The 19,974-nt window shown below is 36.3% G+C and overlaps 1 protein-coding gene across 32 annotated transcripts in view; it reads left to right on the top strand.

Moving 5' to 3' along the window:
- Nucleotides 1-19,974, top strand: part of SOX6 (SRY-box transcription factor 6) — a 374,330-nt gene that overhangs the window by 211,860 nt on the left and 142,496 nt on the right. For all 32 annotated transcript variants that reach the window (XM_072929673.1, XM_072929674.1, XM_072929672.1 and 29 more), the window contains 2 exons: nt 16,169-16,341; nt 19,824-19,892. In XM_072929673.1, the coding sequence (XP_072785774.1) occupies nt 16,169-16,341; nt 19,824-19,892 (242 nt within the window). The remainder of the gene's footprint in view (nt 1-16,168; nt 16,342-19,823; nt 19,893-19,974) is intronic.

The raw sequence follows: 19,974 nt of genomic DNA, 5'->3' as shown, positions 1-19,974 counted from the left end.
GTGCCAGGACACATTTGCTGGGATTCTGCAAAAGTCATAGGATGACTGTGGATATTTTTTAGGGGCTGTAGAAAATAGAGGTTTTTCTACTTCAGAATGTATCTAATTGACCCTTCTATCTGGTTTTTTAGTTGTTGTTGTTGTTGCTTTCTTTCCCTCCCAGGGGCCATACAGTGTAATTTTATGCCTCAGACTTCAGCCAAATACAGGGTGCCCACTTCTGAAGGACAAGGGTTTTCCTAAAAAGAAATATTTAATCCTATCAGGTTAAGGTCTGCCAATTTTCAAGATAGCAGCGATAGACAAAGTACCTTTGTCTCTCTGCATACTCTCAGAAAACATAATATCCCACCATCAGGCAGATATCAACACTTGGTGCTGAGCGGGACACAGTGAAAATTCTCCCTCTGCTGACCTGGAAAAGCCACGGTCAGTCTCTACACATAGATAAAGTTCAGTTAACTTAATAGCTAGGTGAGGTTCTTCTCCCACTTTGCCTCTTCCTGTCCTCTTCCATGTGTATTGTACTCAAAACCACTGAGAAAAACTCTTTTCTGAGCCATAGTTGTGACTACTGAGAAGTGCTATGGTGATCAGCAGCAAATAACCCATGACAGAATATAGGTGTTAGTTGCTCATTAGCTCAATCTGCCATAAAAAAAATTCACATTATGACATCTATGTCTGTGTAAAGTATTCAAATACACTGAACATGTAGAAATTAATATCAAGTTCAAGTTTGAAAGCGAGGGAAAACTGAAGATTGATGTATCAAAAATGAATGGGTTTTAACTAGTTTTAATGAAATAGTCTTCACAAAGGACAAAATCATTCTTTCCAAAAGGCTCACTCCAACACTCACAGCGTGACTGGATGGGGCCCTGATCAGTCTGGTCTAGTGGAAGTTGTCCTTGCCCATGGCAAAGGGGTTGGAATGGGAATCTGAGGTCCCTTCCAATCCAAGTCATTCCATGTGTCTGTGACCTGTTAAAGGAGACCACTGCTCCTCACTTCTGGAAGTCAGATCATGCAGAACAGCTGGCATGACCACTTCCAAGGCTGAGACTGCAGCTCCTGTTCAAAATTATAACATTCACAGACTCAGTTTTGAAAGAGTTCATTTTCTGTGGTTCAAGAATTCAAGATATGTGTTTAATGTTCTTGATTGACAGCTAGAAGATAGGAAATGGTTAAAAGATATGGTGAGAATTAGGTTAGTTGGTAAACTAGGTAATACTTTTGACATCTATCTATTCAGATTTTTAGAAACTTAAAAGTGCTATTTTTTGTCCGAGTTAGCTACTATGTCATAGCAGGTGCAGAGCAGTCAAGTTGCTTAAACAACTGAGGATTACTCCATCCTAATCCAAATTAATGACTAAAACAATAATGAGTTCCTGGTTTTTTTGGTTGGTTTTTTTTTTTTTTTCATAGGGAAAGAAACATGAGTGTGTGAACGTGTTACCCCATAAATGCATTTTAATGTGTTCTCTTGTGTTTATTTGTCCTCTTATACAAGCTGGTTGTCTTATGCAGAGTTCTGTCTATATATGTTGAGTCCATGATAGAGCTGATGATGCAGGCTTTCCTTTACTGCAGGCTGCTGATGTCGCCTAAATGCAGGACATTTACAGTACTCTAGAACAGAAAAACCTTATCTTTGTTGTGGCACATTGAGCTAATACTCTAGGGAGGAAATTGAAAATTTGTGAAGTGAATCTAGTCCATGCCACTTGGAAGTTACCAACGTGCTACTGACTTCTAGAAAGTGATATCTAAATATTCCAAGTCCTCCAGCAATCCTTCAACAATATTTCTATTTATATTTCTATTTATTTTAATGCCCTGAAACTGCCAAATATATTGATAGTTATACTTTAGATGTTACTGTAAGGATGTGGTTAAAAAGTATTTTGTGCTAAGTTTAACATCTATGTAGAACTCAAAGTGAGTAGATTTTGACAAAAACCTGTCAGCCCTAAGCCCAAGGTGTACAGACCATCACATAATCCAGGTTCTCATGTCTACTAGTTGGCATTGCACAACAGAAAAGTAAATAAAACTTCTGTGTTAAGAAAAGACAGTTGGCTAACCCATAGGTGTGATTTTCCATAGGGGGAAAACAAATCTTTATAAAAAAAGTCTTCCAGTACTGTATTTGAAAGGCTAAAGTTGTTACAAAAGAGCTCACAGAAAAAAAATAGAATGGAGATCTTTGGCATAAAGGGGAAAAACCAGCAAAATACCCATTTGATTTCAGGAGTTATATTAATTATAACTTAATTAATTTAAGGAGTTAATAATTATAAATAAAGACACAGGAATGAGGAATAACAGGGAAAAAATACACTTTTGTACTAATATTATGTCTACCTCTGACTAATTTCCAGGGATTTCCAGATCCTGGTGGGGTTTGTGTATTTTGAATCAGTCAAATAGATTTCTCTTCCCTCTACCAAATACTTGTACACTCTGCCCTTGAACCTATATAAAGCTTTGGGCCAGCAGCAGCATTTAGATTCCATGGCCATCAAGGGGAAGAATCATATCAGGATCAAGTTAATTGAAAATTTTAAAGGTAATATTATTCTAATAATAATATTATAATATTATGTGATTCACACACATTTATCTCATTTTTTCAAAATAGTTTAAGATGTCATCTGAGTCAATGGATCTTAAATGCTTAAAACATTTTTGAAAATATGACTATAGGGATATTTGCAATAGTAAGGGGCCTAAGTTTCTTAAAAAACCTGACAGCTAAATCTGGGAGTCTCCTTGGAAATGTACCTGAGATCCTTGTGGGTGCAAAGAGATTGAAATTTTGATTTAAAATTTCTTTAAATTTCGTAGAGAGGAATAGCCACAAAATACATTGCTTAAGTTCAAAATTATTTTGCAGTTACAGCCTTCATTTAAGTTGGCATTATTTCTGCATCACTGTTACACTGAAGTAACTTCTGTGAAACTCCTCAGAAACATTACATTGAGTTGCAACAGGTGTGTACTTCCAGACAAAATTAGTTTTTTTATAGGACACTTCAAAAGAAGATGATTAACTTTCAAAACCAATTGAGAGTAGTCTCAATTGGTTTTGAAAATCTGTTTTCCCTGCTTCTGCTGCTTCTTTGAGTTTTTTGTTTGTCTTGTTAGGAAGGAAAAATGAGCCTGCCATTGTGGTTGCTGTAGAAATAAAATAATGAAAATACAACCTGGACAGTATTAAGTTGTCTTAAGGAGAGAGTAACAATTAGAAGATCCTGATTTCTTTAATATACCCTGGGTCTATTTATAATATATTGAATTAGAATGCTATTATAGTGGAATTCAAAACCTCTTGGTATGTTTCCTACATATTCCCAGTGTTTCAAGATTTATTGTGAATCACTGTAACACTGTTCTTAAAGTTTTGCTAAATCCTTTGAATATTGGATTATATTAGGACTTTTGAGCAGGCAGTGTTTATGTTTTCTTTCTGCGTGATCCTGTTTCAGTGGTGGAATACCTATGAAAGCACAAAAAACCACCCCATGATACCACTCTGGGTTGGGACTGTGAAGAACTTAATTACCAAAGACTCTGCAGCAAAGGGCTGTGTTAAATGTTTTGGTTTGTGATCAGCTAGGTATACAAAAAAATTGAATTAAGGGAAGTTCTGACTGCACTTTTAGTCACTTCTGAGAATCATCTGGCTAAACACACTCATGCTTGTGGTTAGGGCGTAATTGTTCCAGAACACTCCTGGAATATGTGTGGAACTGCAGTCTGCAAAGGCAGGCCACCCCCTTTGGACTCTGGTTAATGTGATTTAGAAGGTTTTTCTCTAATTAGAAAACTTGCCTGATTACTTTGTAGTGTATTTACAGGAGCACAACAGGCTGGTCATAGAATTCTAATTTACTCTATTTTTTTGGCATTATTTTATTATTTAATTATAAAATAAACCCTCAGGGAGCAAGAGCATAGTTTACTTGTTTGGTTTTTGTTTCTCATGCCCATTCAGCAATGTTGTGGCTATTTCAAAAGACATATGATAATTCTTATTTGTAGAATTAATATGCTCTGCTGAATTTTTCTTACAGATTATTAGGTTGTGTGCAGCAGATAAGTAGCACTTTCAATTTATAACTCTTTGATTATGAACTAAATTTAAAATAATATTCAGATTTACAAGCCTAAAGCTGCCACCTAATGCCATTATTAATGCATATATCAATGGACTTCTTTCAAAGCCCACTGAAATGAGTGTAAATCCTTTAACTCACTTCTCTGGGCACATTCTAAATGTATAAAATTTTGTTGCTTTTCCATACATATCAAAGGCTTTTGACTAAATTGTCTCTTCTCAGATGAGGTAGGAAGTTTCTTCTTTACAGCTTCTGTGATAGACAGGCTATGCTAATGTCCTTGTTTTGCAATAAACTTTGCTTCTTCATTACTTATCACCAGAGGCAATAAAAATCTTCAGAGGCAAATATAAGTTTTTCATTGATATACTTGTTTGTATTTGTAAGACATGAAAGATGAACATGTAATTAAGATCAAAATTAAAATTTATATTTAAAGTATATAAATCTTGCAGTACTAATACTCCTCATATTTATATTTAGACATTTCTGAGTCGTGTAGCTAATAATTACTAACTAAAAACTCGTGGAAGTAACTTATTTAACAAGATATAAAAAGTAACTGCAAGACATCAGAAGTCAGAGTACATTTCACAGGGGCACATCTCCTCTCCTGTGTATATTGTGCATTCTGGATGCAGCAGAAGAAATGCATTTGGGTTACAATTTTCAGTAGGAAAAGAGGCAAGGCTCCTGGAGTGTTCTGGTGTGTTATCCTCAGTGTTACCATTATGGCAAATGAGCCCAAATAATTGAATCCTACATGTAAATCAATTAGCATTTTAATAGAAAAGCTGCAGTGGCACCTACGGATAAGATTTCTACCCTTTCTTCACCCACAGGGAAAAGTATTAATTCCTGTCCTTGTTCTCCTAGCCCTTCCTGGCACACAGCTGGGTCAGTGTCACTGCATTTTGCTCCTCAAAACTGGATTAGCCCCACAGGAAGACACTGAGGAGATGTGGGGTTTTCTCACTGGATTTTCATGTGTCCAGCTGCAGAGTTACACACAAAAGCTGCATGAAGTTCAACTGTTCCCTTTTCTAGCCATCACCCTATGGATGTATTTGTAGACATTAAAGTGTAAAGTGCTTCTCACTATTTAAAGGGAAAAATCACATTATTTCTGCAAATACTGTGGCAAAGAGCAGGAAAAAAATTTAAGCTCTCCTTTTCTGTAGCTTGCTCTTTAAAATTGAAAACTTAATTAAAACATATAATTCTTTTTTTTTACCTTTCATTATTAATCCATAGATTAGACAATGGAGAAGACTGAAAAAAAACAAACAAAAGCTTCTTTTACATCATGAACCATTTTTAATGAAAGCCAAATAATCAGCTACAGAAATCACAAGTAACTAGCTCCTGTTAGGTAAGGAAATTAATGTCATCTAATTCACATGAACTATACTCATCAAATGAGACATTAAGAGAACTTCCTCTAAACTCAGCTTCCTTCCAGCCACTTTTATGCATGTACATATACAATTCTCTTTCCAGAATAAGATTAGATAGCACAGATATTCACTTTATCCTTGTGATTGAAGAGACAAGTTTTAATTGGAGAGCTCTTCCTTCTAAATAAGTGCTTTTTTGCACTTGCATGGGAAGAAATAGTAGTTTTAAAAGAATGAAAAATTGTATAGATTTTGAAATTCTATCATATTTACAAAATGAAAAAATAAGATTAATAGCACCCAGAAATCACTTGTTACAGTTTAAATTGAATATGGAAACAAAATTACTTTTATCCAGCTGTGTGTTGTTAAAAAAGAACAATCAATGAAATGGAGCAATTTCAAAATCAGTCCTGAATTCTCCATCTAAATTTCTTTCTTCAGCAAATTCCCAATCTTTTAGTGTTACTTGATAAGGTCCTACTTATTCCAGACTGACATCAGTTGTTACTCTCAACACTGTAATTCCAAAGAATACACTACCTATGATTGTATATAAGCAAAAGAAAATCAAGAAAATCTCATTTCACATCAAAAAGAGGATGTTACAAAAATTATCTTATCACACATTTTATTGCGGTGTTTTATATGAATATTAGAGATGGGTTAGCAGTCATATTCAATCCTCCCCATCAAGGCACAGCTGCAAATATTAGGCAAAAAAAATATTTTTTCTTCTTTTCTGGAAAGGAAATGTAGGGATTTTATATTGAATCCAAACATTTAAAACATTGCTTAATTTGATTAGGATACAGTGAGACTACCAGTGCAGCAGAGCTTCATTCAGCAAATGTTAGGAATCAGAAGAGAAAAATAAAAATGGGGAAAAATCATCCAGAAAACAAAATTACGTTTAGGAAAAAATGCTGTTGTGTTGGAAACTGTTGTAAAAGGTTGGGCAGTATTTCTCTGTGTAAGCACTTCATTCTGTTTTACATCTATAGCTTCACATTAAACTGTAAACAGCTCATGGAGAGAGTTTAATAAGAAAGTGCATTTTAAATGTCCTATAGTAAGTACACAGTTTTTTATGTCAAATGATGCTTTCAGGAAAAAGCAGTCTCAGACCTAAACCTAAGATTTTACTAATGTCTCTACATGTCTAATACAGTGAGTTTTCTAGAAACTGAAGTGAGATTTTTTTTTTTTTTTACTTCTATTTGACAAGGCTGCTATTAGTCCTTTTATAATTACAAAATTTAGGCAAAACTGATGAAAGTATCCCTGTGTTTTGGGTCAGGTTCAGAGATAAAATAATAGGGAAGGTGAACAACTGGCTTCACTTAGTGTTTGTGGGAACATGGGGATCAGCTCTCATGCCATTGTAAATACAGGGTGTTTCTATTGAAGGTTTTGATCTACATGTACGTATAGATAATCTACAAGAGAGAATTAGACCTGCTGAATTGATAATTCCAGTGTAATGAAGAAGCAACAACCATCATAATTACTGTGGGAATTGTTTTTTCTGATATTTAATGTTTGTGTCTTGTTATCAGAAGGAAAAGCTTCAGATATCTCCATTTCTCTATGAGATTTCCCCAGTTTTGCTACGTGACAACTTAAATCCTTGTAGGACTATTGGGTTGAAGTTAGTATTACAGCTCTCGCTCATGAGAAAATGAAAGGATGTAACTTTTTTACCATGTTTATGACTCCAGTCTTCTGGAAGAAGACATTATTTTGATCTGCTAGGTTTGCTTATGCTTAATGTGTGTTCTGATAGGGAAAACAAAACCACTCTTGTGATTTTTTCACTTACAATATTAATGTCCACAGGAAAAGCTGGTAAGCATCATTCATGTGGGATGTTTGCACAGAGAAAGTTCTGATACTGAAAGTTTGTTCCTACTATGACATTTGAGTATTTCTGCTATTATTAGCACAGCTCCTGATATCTCAGTGTGGATTCTTCTACAGAAGAGGAACAGGTGTATAAGTAAATGATGGTTGGATTTTGTTTGTTTGTTGGGCTGTTTTTTTTTTTTTTTTTGTCATTTCACTTTCAATACCTCTGTTATCTTGGGTTTTTTTGGGGTTTTTTTTCCTAATATACTATTTCTGTCTGTTATATGCCCCACAAAGATAGTTTGTAATCTTTACTGTTGCTATCCTCAGCATAACCTCCTCCTCCCTCCATGATCTAGGGATGTGCTGTCATCTGTATTTAAATGGGAAAATCTGAAACTGAAGGTCAGGATATTTTTTCATCTCTCAAGTCCTGAATGAATGCCTTAAATAGATGGGCTATCTTTACTTTCATTTGTATTTTTATTTTTTTACTTTGAAAGTATTGGAATCAAGCATTAGAATCAATAATAATATTAATAATCTGAATTTTGCTCTCAGTATAACACCACCATGTTAATTTTATTTTGATATGCTGTGCCCTGGGTTATAGTCTACTCAGTTAACAAAACAAAATTACTAATTTGTCTCTTTATCTCATATTTTAGTGTTTGTATCACAGATTACTCACAGCCTGTGACCTCTGTAATATCATTATATTCTAACTCAACAGGAACAGGTTGGCTATGACTTTTTAGTTGAAATGTACAATATGTATATCTCTTGTTTATATCCAGCAATATCACATTTTTCCTATATAGACTCTGAACAGTTCATATTGAGTATATATGAAGCTTTTCTACACCTACTGAAAGCACTAAACCACTTACAACCAAATCTCTACTTGCTGCGGAAAAACCCTACAAATAATATATTCAAAAACTCATTATCTTCCTTCCACGTGCACACGTATGAATTAATACTTTGTGTGTACTTTTAATCTCATTTAGAGTGTAAATTTACAATTTCTTCTAGATTTGAGAGAAATTCTAAGAAATGAGCCAAAGTGGGTTTTATTTATATTTTTAATCTATTTTTTTAATAGAAAAAAATAGTAAAATAAAATTATATCTAAGGCTTATGTCAAACAGAGTTCTTCTTCTCATGTGTGTGAAAGGAAGTTGGGAGTCCGAGAGATTTGCTGGAATTCTGCTGTTTGATGGACACTGTTTTGGAGGAGGGGGAGGTCGAAGCTCTGGCTAACATCACATTCTTTCCTGCATTCTTGACATGGATTATGTTTTAGGACTCAAGTGTAGATTCACCACACTGCTAAAAATGGTGCAAAGTTTCATTGTGCTGATCCATGAGCTGAGCAGGAACGTAGTCCTAAGCTTTGACAGCTACGGAGTTGTTTGAGAGAAACTTGGGAGCAGCTTCTGTTGGTCCAGCCACTGCAGTATTTTTATTTTGAATGTATTGGTTTACTTGGATTGGAACTGCTGTGAAAAGCAGTCAAGGAAGAAAACCTCTATATGTAAGATATTGCTTAGGAAACACTTGAGAATTGCTAAGAGACCGTGCAAGAGCAAAAAGTCCAGTGAATGTGTGAGGAAAAAAAAGAGTTATTTGGAGGAGCAAAGCTAAGGTACAAGATTTGCTGGACATACTATGGCAGGTAAGCTGATGGCAAATCTTTAGGGGAAATATTCAGCTGGATTACTATAGACATTCTTGTGACTTGTTCTTAATGCAGAATAAATGGCTCTGTGATTTGTGATGTTTGAAGAAGGAATAAATCCATCAAATTCTTTTGAGGAGGGAAAGAACAACAGAGCAGGGAGCTTTAGGTGATTGGGTAGGGCTCAGCTGAAGGTGAATGCTCCGAAGGCTCCTGTGCCCAGCTCAGTGTCAGGCAGAGATTTGGGGCTGTGGACTGGATGAAAGCCTTGGGATGAGCCCAGCTCAGGGCAATGGGTGCAGGAGCCCAGTGCTGGCTGTGAGCTCAGCTCACCAAAGCCAGGGAGGTGAGATTTTGTGGAGCCCTGCCTTGCCCTTGCCACCTGTCTGTGGGCACAGTGACGTGTGACAGTGAAGGATCAGCATGGCCTCACTGAGTGGGTTTTATGTTCACTCAGCTATTTGGCTGTTTTTTGGCTAATCTAAGAAAGGCAGGACCATGATAACTACAGGATTGTTTAAAAAGTCTGCTGTTTTGCAAATCATATGAGCTTCAAATTGCTCCCACCTAAGAAATTGCTGCAATGTGTGAGTTTTAGTATATATGGAATTAGAAGAAAACTTGTGGGTTATCAGTAAAGCATTTTCATCCTCCCCATAAAGTATAACTAATTTAAACTCTTTTTTGTTTTTCAAAATCTGACATACTTTTCTCTACAGAATATTTTCAGTAGTTCTTAATATTAATTCCCATTACTGTCTGTGGATATATTGTAGTAAAATTTCCTTGCTCAAAGCTGAAAATGCAGAATCATTTTGAGACATAAGGGAGGGGAGGGATCTTACACCTTCCCAAGAGAAGCAACCCGGTGTGTTTTGCATGCTGGACATGTTTGCTGTGCTGCTTTCTGCACTGGGATGCTACAAAGCACAATGGGAGCATTTATAAAACTTTTTATTGACTAAGAACGGGACAGTAGCATATGGGAACACCAACAATTGCTAACTGATCATGAAATAAAGAAATTTCAGTATTCTAGTGTTATAAAAAGAAGGGGGAAAAAAAAAAGTCATTCAGAACTTAGTCATATTGGTTCAGCTGTTGTAACCAAAGACTGATAAGATAATAGAGGCCTTTGTGGCTGTTTTCTACTGAAATGCTTTATCTTTATGATACACTTGGGGCCCTTTAGAGTGGAAGCTTTTTAAACTGCTGCTGGAGTTAGAACTCAAATTAGATGCTGTTGCAATGGCAAGGGGGCTCCTTAGTCAGACAGCCCTCACAAAGTGACTTTTATCTCCGAAGCCCTTCCATTAGATTGTTACTTTCTTCTGTTTTTCCTGTTTATTTTTGTTGACTTTTGCTGCCCTATTTTGTGGCATTTAGAAGGTGACCCAATCAAGAAAGGGTAAATGCTAAATGCTGGACAGAGCCTGTGAAGTGGAAACATCACAGCCCATCTGATGTGTGCTGCAGACTGCAGTGTTTGACAGAATGGTTTAACCAGGTTATCTCTGGGAAGCTAAGATCAAATACATTTTCTTTTATGTCTAGCATTGTGTTCTTGCTTTCTTTTCAATGTCCATAAAATAATAAAATCCCCTCCAATCTAGCAGAGCAGATCACAAAGGCTTTTTTTTTAAAGGAAAAAAAAAAAAAGCTGAAATTGCTTAACGGGATTCAAAATAATTTTTGATTGTTGGTTGAACTGTTTTGGCTGATGATACTTTGGAGCTGCAGTTATGTGATTTAAAGCCCTACTTAGTTTCTGGCAAAGTCCACACTTCTTTCTTGCATTACTGCCTCCTGATTTCACAGAAGTCACACTATGTGTTTGTTCTGTAAACGTAACTGGAGCAATCATTTGTGATTTATTAATTTGTATTTCCTGTAAGCATATGGAGCAAAAGTTAGTTTAGATGCAGTGCATAAACAAGGATGATATTTGTCATGTTTTACACTAATCACAGAATTCAAGAGAACCAATAATGCTTTGCAGCTGTGTAGAGATTCCATACAAAGATCTCAAAGCACTTCAGAAACATGAACTAACCAAGCATAAAAACTCTGAATGGTGTTTTACTTTGTCTACATGTTGGGACACTAAGACACATTCAAAACCCACAGTAATTTTGTGTCACAGCTAAAAACCCTACTTTAGAAAGCTATGGATCATGCCTGTACAATTTTTGGTTCATTTATGACTCCAGTATTTTGTCTTTTATATACTTGATAGAATATGTGGTTTTACCTTGTTTTCTTTTCCTGAGTGTAAGAGGGATTAGTTTAAATTATACTATGTAAGCCTAGAAGTCTATTTTTTGTTATGCCTGTTTCTTTTTTTCCCTTACCAGCAGTTGTTACTCTGCCTCTACCTCAGGACAGCTTGCCACAAGGACAGTAAGAAATTTAACATTGAGAAGCCTGCACTGTTTGTTTACATGCAGCTACATTTGTATATAGACTGAATAGGTTGTAAAAGGTAACAGGAGTGTTAGAAGGTGGTAAACCAGTGGCTGATATAGGAACTTGAATTATATTGTGCAGCTATACTTACATGATACAATTTTTTTTGTTTTTTTTTAATTTTCTTTTTTTTTTCCCCAATACTTAAAGAAATCCAAGTAAATAAAATTCAGGATGGGGTTTATGATTTTTATTAAATGCAGTATAAGATGCATGATGCTCTTTCTGTTACTTAATGTACCAGAAATTGTGTAGTATTCTAATTGGATTTGGTACATAGAGTTTTGCCACAAGTAGAATTCTTTCTAAATGTAATTTTAGACCACAAGCTGAACTCTTCTCTCTTTTTCTGCAGATTTATAGCTACTTTTTATTTTCTTTCTTCTGGTTAGATTGACCTATGACTAGAATTTCAAAAAGTCAAGAGTTCTCTTTGATGCCTTAGTTCTCTTCAATCTGAATATTTTATCTCAGTTTGTGCTTAAATCCAAAATAAAGAGAAAAACAATTGGCACACAGAAAAATTAAAATATTACTACGACCAGATTATCATCACAAAGGTGGGGATATACTCAAAGTATTATCATAAATAATAACTTTTTTCCTGAACTTTTGATGAGATTGACATATCTTAATTTTAAAAAGAAATCCTTAAACACTATCAGTTTCCCACCAACACTCAAAATTTTAAATACTGCTAGTAAAGGGAGTCAATGGATCAAATTCAGTGTATCTGTAGTCACTGAAATAAAGGCCCCTAAGAAAAATGTGTCAATTTTAAAGGTCTTTCCTAACTGAAGACCATTTTGTGATAGAGCCAAAGGTTAATAAAATCAGTAGTGAATGTAGCAATTTTACAGATAAGCTATTCACAACAAGTGTAGTTACTTGAATAAAAAGCTAATTCAGTTCTAAAATGCCACATGCAGTAGCAGTGAATAGCTGCTTTTAGGTGCTTTCTGGAGGAGGATAAAATACAGAATCACAGCACTCTTCTTTTCCAGCATCCCTGGCTGCCTGTAAATTGCTGTGAATGGGACTGTGGGCTGACAGGCTCTATTAAGACAAACTGCCTTTCTCATCGGAGAGATAAAATAAATCAGGTGTTTAGTCAAATTAAAATACTTCAGATGGAGCAGGCCCTGGGGAGCACTGATCCACCTGACAAATCTGAGAGAAACTCAAGACAGATGTGTTTTGGGGATAAGGAAGACCCCATGGAAAAAAATGTACTGCTGTCTTTGGAGTAAGAGAATAGGATTGGAACAGAGAGAGAGCTGTGGTATATAATATTTTATGGAAGCTGGCATATTTACTGTTCATTTTTTACTAAGCTTTTTGTTTTATCTGTTTTTATGGCAAATACATTTTACAAATAGCTGTATTTTTATTTTATTTATAGATATTTTCAGTCAGCAGCAGAAGTTTATTTACTGGTAATGAGTTTAGGAATCTCATTGCTCGCTACAGTAAGTGGATGCAAAACAGATGATGATGGCACAGAGCTACTGATGACCTCTCTTGTCCCAGCCAGATCAGCTCAATCTGGTCTGCATTCTAAGCAAGTTGGTTTTTATTGCTATTTAAACTGTAAAATAATGGTCGGGATTTTCCACTCTAAAATTAAATTATGGCTCCCCCCCACCCTGCACACACACACACTGTTCATACAACAACTTTCTCATCTTATGCTTGTTCTTGGTTAGGTGTCCTGCAGCTTCATGGAGGTCTCGTGATTTTCCAGGAGCACAGTGTACATTTTGTGGTCATCAGTTCTATTCTGTTGCTGGATTACATAACAGGGTACAAATTAAAGAGCAGAGTACTTAAAATGGGGTCATTTATTTCAGATGTGTTTCTCAGAGGAGGGAAAAGGAAAGAAAAACAATTACTGTGGATTCCTGAATAAGAACACTTACTTCTGCCTGCTATTGTAAAAAACAGGGAAAGAAAGAAAGAAGGAAAGAAAGAAAGAAAGAAGACTAGAAATTGTGGCAACTAGATCAAATGGTCCTAAGAAATCCTAACAAAACAACAACATTTTGTAGCCTTTGCAGGCACTCTTTGTGGTAGTTTTCTACTCACGTTATGGAGCAAGTAGAAGCTATACAGAATAATATGGAAATGGAGTGGGAGATTAATATCTGCTCTGGGTGTATGAAATATTTTACGACTGTAAGCTCAGGAGCTTGCATTATGATGCCAAAGCTGCTTGACAGATGTGAAAGTCTCCAGCTGTTGTTTCCCAGGTGGCAGAGGAGGACAATAAGTACCATTTGAGGCACAGGTTGCTTCCCACTGGCTCTCTAAAATCGGTGGGTGGAGTGGTTGGTCTCTTCCCATCACAATGGGCAAGGGAGTTTTTCTTTGGCAGAAGAGTCTCTTACATATGGAAATGAATTCAAAACCACGTAAATGACCTTTGAACCATACTGAAAAATCTTCAAGGCCAAATAACACAGTTTAAGAGGGTTAAGGTAGGTCTATACTGAAGTTGCAGAGAATTGAACAGCTGTCAGCATGGAGCTCCATACATGCTAAAGGATTCTCTCAAGGCAGTACTTTCCTGGCCACACACCTGCCTAAGCTTACTTTCAAAAATTATTTTGTATTTGTTTTGGACTTGTAATAGCTTTTTGAACAGAGATCTTCTATTGCTTCAGTCACTTGTATCACACTAAGGCTTTGCAATGAGTTGGTCTGGGTAGGGGCGTCCTTCAGCTTCAACTTCATGCATCCGTCATACCTCTTGTGACTAAGGAAATCACTATCAACCCTTTCTAAAATTTCTACTACAATGAATTTACACATTTTCATTCTTCCAGAGACCTGTGTCACGTGTACACTGGATGTACATTAGGCATTAGAGTGTAGGGAAACATCAGGTTCTTGGAAATTCTTTGAAAACTAAGATACTTAATAGTAAATTAGAAATGGAATATTTTTCAGTACTTTGCATTGCTAAATGCAATTAATAAATGTACAGAAAATGAGCTACCCTTTGTTTCTCAGAGTTTGTTTAGAGAGAATGAATTAAGCCAGGCAGTTTCCTTTTTTCCATGCAAAGCAATTTCAGATAGAGGTTTTCTTTAAAGCTGCTTTTGCAAATGAAATTCCGTGTAGGACACATACTGGCCCCACAGTGTAGGTAGTAGATCATATTGGGTTTGTCCCCTTCTTGGCCTGTTTTGCCTTCCTTCTCCTTATAAAACCTGTCAGCCTCTTTTTTTCTTCTTTTCTTTAGAAGATATTATCTTATTCCTGGGAAGAAGCTGGAGCCATAATTTTGTGACAGTTTCTCCATTCCCTCCCAGGTTCTGTTACTCACATCTTTTCTTCTTCAAAAGTCCAGTGACTTCTTTATCACAGTCCTCTCTTGTGAACAGAGGAAAGGAATTTTCTGAATATTCTATTCTATTCTATTCTATTCTATTCTATTCTATTCTATTCTATTCTATTCTATTCTATTCTATTCTATTCTATTCTATTCTATTCTATTCTAATATATTAATTATTCTAATATATTATTCTATTCTAATATATTATTCTATTCTAATATATTATTCTATTCTAATCTATTCTATTCTATTCTATTCTTATATGCCACTTCTCATATCATTTTGGTAGACTACAGACCTGAATAATTCTTGATTTGGTTATCTTCTCTGATTTTCAGTTCTACTTCACAACATTAAATTACTTTATTTATCCCACTTCCAACTCTAAACTTCTTTCAGATTATCTTCCAATATTCTTGGACTTCTACCTTGATGTATTTACATTTTCTCTTATAGACCTATGATTCTGTGGTGCTCACAAAAGGAAATTTATTTTATGGCTCAAATATAGGAATTGACATTGCTGTTTCTGACAGGGTAATGTGTTCCTATATAAGGTGGGATATTTTCAGATTGATTTGGAAAAGGACCCTGTACTCTCCACTTATGAGACCCATGCAATTTACCCATAAACAGATCATTAAGCATCATTAGTGCAAAGAATAAATGTACCGTAGTTTCATATTAATTAAGTGCTCTCTGTAGAGTAAACTTTGAAAGTTAAATGAAAATTCTTAAGCTATTTTCTCAGGTTATCCATTTCTCTTGGGGACAAGTAAAGCTCATTTTTAATACACGTGCCACAGCCATAGCTTACATTTACCTAAATAACCTACCAGATATATGGATATTTTGGAGAAATGATCAATAAATTCTTAAACTGCTTCTTCCACTGAACAGTATCTTTTAAATTCTTTTTTAGCATTTGTACATAATTGGAGTGAAAAAATGAGAAGAAATATAAACTGAGGTAAAATTATGTCTGATAAATGATGAATGTATTTATCACAGTGGGCAGATTTAGATGGAGAAGATACAGGGATTCATACAGAATAAATCCCTGGCAGAAAAAAAAGGAAATATTCTATATCTTTTCGGCTCCCATTTCTGTTACATCCTCCTCTGCTTAGAGCACAGCAAATCTATGCGTTACATTCTTTTGAGATTTGTTAGTAGAAAATATATCCAACCTGCTGTTTGAAAAAAAAACCACATTGGTGATGCAGCCATTTTTTGAAGGGGGGGTAAATATTGCTTTGTAACTATTGTCTACCTCATATTTACAGTACATCTTTCCCCCATGTTTAGGTACACCAGAAAGCCTGGCAGAAAAAGAGCGACAGCTCTCTACAATGATCACCCAGCTGATCAGCTTACGGGAGCAGCTCCTGGCTGCCCATGATGAGCAGAAAAAGCTGGCAGCCTCACAAATTGAAAAACAACGGCAGCAAATGGACCTTGCTCGCCAACAGCAAGAGCAGGTGAGGCTCCAAGAAAGAAAACTGTGAAAATGCTTGTCACAAACTCCATTCTGCCTACTGTTGTTTCTTTTTTTTTTTTTTTTTTGCTAAAAGAGCTTAAGTATCTGCAGAAGTTGCACATTTTTCCAGAAAGAGGAAATATTATAGGACCCTGAAAAAAAAAAGGGGGAGGAGTAGATAATAGATTTCACAGTTCTCCTTGCACTGAGATGTAATTTTGAGAGTTACGGACAAGCCAGACTATAACCATTATTTCTCTTTTTGGCAAGAAAATAATGAAAGAAAAACCCTTAAGCATACTCAAACCTTCAAATACTTTGCACAAGTAAGGTTTGATTTGTTTGTTCAGGTTGTGAACAATTTGTATTTTCTTATTTTGTATTTTTGTTTTTTTTGAGTTTTTTTCCTTGATTATTTCTTTGGTTTAAAGATGCAGTTGTCCAGTGAGCTGTCCTCTTCTCATTGAACAAAAGTGCAGCAACAATGATCCCATGCACTAGTCCCCTAGGCATTAGATCCGACAGATCCAAATTAATGTGTGGTTTTTAGGAATCTGACATTATTACTAGAATTATCTTTTCAGTTAAATATATTTTATAGGATATATACAGCAATGTATGCTCTGTTGATTTTAATGAGTTGTGACGTCTGGTATTTTATGTGCTTGGGTATTTGCCCACATGTAGGAATATGGACTCATCCCCTAATGGAAAATAACATAAAGGAACACTGTAAAAAATCAGAAGTTAGAATGTCATTTAGCCATCTAGAGATGACACAGTAATTAACTATTGACACTTGTGAATAAGCTAGCACAAATTAATCTTGACACATTTGCAGACGAGTGATATCTTACAGTGAACACTTTGTAATTATATTTCAAAATGAAAATTAAATGACACTTAAAACTAGGTTGTCATGCTCAATGAAGCGAGCATGTAGCTCAACCGATAGGCAAATAAAATTCAGAATTTGAGCCACATGGTGCTTGTGTACCCTACTTTACTGTGTCAAGCCTATACATCAAGACGATGCTATGGTAATTGCATTGCAGGGTCTTGGGTACATTTTCTATCACAGAACTGCTCCAGCGAAGAGGAACCTTGGAGATTAGATGCTCCATGGTATATTTCTTGTTTTCATCAGGAAATACCTATTCAAATGGTGCCACATTGTGCATGCAGGTACAAAAAGCTGTTCACAAGCAGTCAGTACCCTGGCAGATCCGCTCCTTTGCACGTGTAAACGAAAGCCTCCTCCTTGTGTTGGCTATGGTTTACAGTGTTAATCTGCAGCCAGGTCATCAGCAGCTCCAACAATACTGGATGTAGGGTGGTGTGTACCTGTGAAAAAATGATACAGCTCTGAGAGAGAGAGGCCCTCTGACAATGCAGCTCCGTGTCTGTATCTTTTCACTGTGAAGCTGCATACTCTAACCGTCTTTTACCTTTGCTGAGACTTTAGCAGCAGGGGCAATGTGGACATAACCCTGACAGAACTTATCTTTACTTACAAGCACTGCACGTCTAAGATGGAGTCACACAATTGGTGTGTTGCTCATTAAAAGTGCTAACTCCAGCTCTCGTAGAGGTTTCAAATATTCCATATAGCACTATCTCCATTAGGGTTGTTTCACCAAGCACAGGCACCACTGCTGGTCACTGTGCTGACAACAGCTACCTGAGCTTCTAGAACCCTGCCCCTGCCCTACCTGGCCACATGACTGCTAGCTCTCTTTGATTCCCTTTTTCACTCACACACCAGGGTCTGCTCATTCAGTTCTCACTCATTGTATTTTATTGACTTGCCTGGGAGGTTCATCCTGATCTGTTTTAACACCAGGCTCCTGAAAGGAGTTTGAGCTCCGTTACAAGCCTCGGTGTTGTGATCTGTGAGAGCTGCTTGACTCCATCTTCTTGTGACCCTTTGCCTTCACCCAGCCCCAGAATCATCTAGACCTTAATTTGCCTCCTTGAGGCTGTACAAGCCTTAAAATACACATGAATTTTGTGTTAATTTCTCCTACAAAAGTGAATTTTAACTGAAAAAACTTACTGAGTTATTTCCATGTGACAATGAGCGATTAAGGGAATGACAGCCTTGGTCTCCATGTATGCACAATTACAAGCTGTTAATATGTGACTGCAAATTCCTTATGAGTTAATCTGAACAGTTTTCACTAAAACTATGTGAGTGTTTATTTTCAAACCAACCTTGATACATTCCTGTCATTTTTTTATCATAAAAACATTTTACTTAACTTTCTCTGTTTATAACAGAGTAAGTGTGCTCAGAAGATGTTAGGGAAGGAGCCCAAGAGGGATTTTGCCAAAAGAGAAACAGTGGATTTGAGTGACCAAAATACCTTTGTCACCAGCTTCTTGCTGTTTTATGTGATTCCTCTGCTCTAGATAAATATTTATAGGAGGGGAAATTATACTTAAGAAATGAAGGTAGCCGAAGTGCTGAGACTGGGATTTCCAGGAAACACAAATCTTGTTCTCATTTCAGTCTGCTGCACAGTTGCCCTTCTAAAGCAAAAGTCCAGAAGCCCCCCAGCTCCCTGTGGCTTCTCCTCTGTGGCTGACTTCCACATCACCCATTGCAGGGAGCAGCTCTGTGGTCTGAGGGCAGGGTCCTATTTCCTTTCTGCTCCAGCATGCTGATTTTGTGGGAATCAGGGAGATAGATGGAGTATCTGCAGCAAATTCACACCAGTCTCTTAGTGTTCTCCACCCTGAACATTTGCTTTTCTCCATCTGTGATAGAGAAGGGATGGAGTGAACCTTTATCCTCCAATCCCCTACTGAATCTACCAAATGAGGATAAGAATATTTACATATTTCATAGGATTGTGTGGAGGATGAGTTGCTGAGCACCAGGTACTGCTTTTACACAGAATAAGGCTTTGCTTCGCTAAGTAGCTCCAAGGATGGTTTTTGAGATTTGCAAGAGAAGTAATGTGCTGCTCATTGTGAAGGGAGTCAGAGAAGCTTACTCTAGGAGCTCGTGCTGAACAGTGAAACGTCTACAAACACCAGCTCAGGCTCCAGTTCAGCAAAGCAGGAAAATGTATTTTTAACCTTAAACACCTGCGTAATCCCATCCCCATTCAGAAAAGCACTTAATTTTAAGCATGTGTTTCATTCCCATTGTAGCTAACAGTAATGCATCACAGTTAAAGATCACCACAGGTTTAAATGCTTTGTTGAATAGTGATGAGATTATTCACATGCACAGAAATAAACCTATGTTTCTGTGCTTTTCAGAGCTAAGGTCTCACTGCTTAAAATACATATTTCTTACTTGCTAAGTAGATTTTTATGTTGCATTTAAATTTACCTCTAAAAGATGCTGCATTTAAAAAAATTAATATGCTTAATAAAATATAATAAAGAATAGCAAATATTATGTTTTTCGGTCAATAGTATTGAAATTTCAATATTGCTGTTTTAATTTAATGGAAATTTTATTTCTAATAGATTGCAAGACAACAGCAGCAACTTCTGCAACAGCAGCACAAAATCAATCTACTGCAGCAGCAAATTCAGGTCAGTGTGTTTTATTGCTCTCTTCTGATTATACTTAAGTTCCATTTATGGAGAGGGAAGAGTCTAAAAAAAAGCAGCCACA

Source organism: Taeniopygia guttata, chromosome 5 (assembly GCF_048771995.1).
Source record: "Taeniopygia guttata chromosome 5, bTaeGut7.mat, whole genome shotgun sequence".
Classification (NCBI taxonomy): Eukaryota; Metazoa; Chordata; class Aves; order Passeriformes; family Estrildidae; genus Taeniopygia; species Taeniopygia guttata.
Note: the sequence above shows the minus strand (reverse complement) of the source record. Positions and strands in the feature narration are given on the sequence as shown.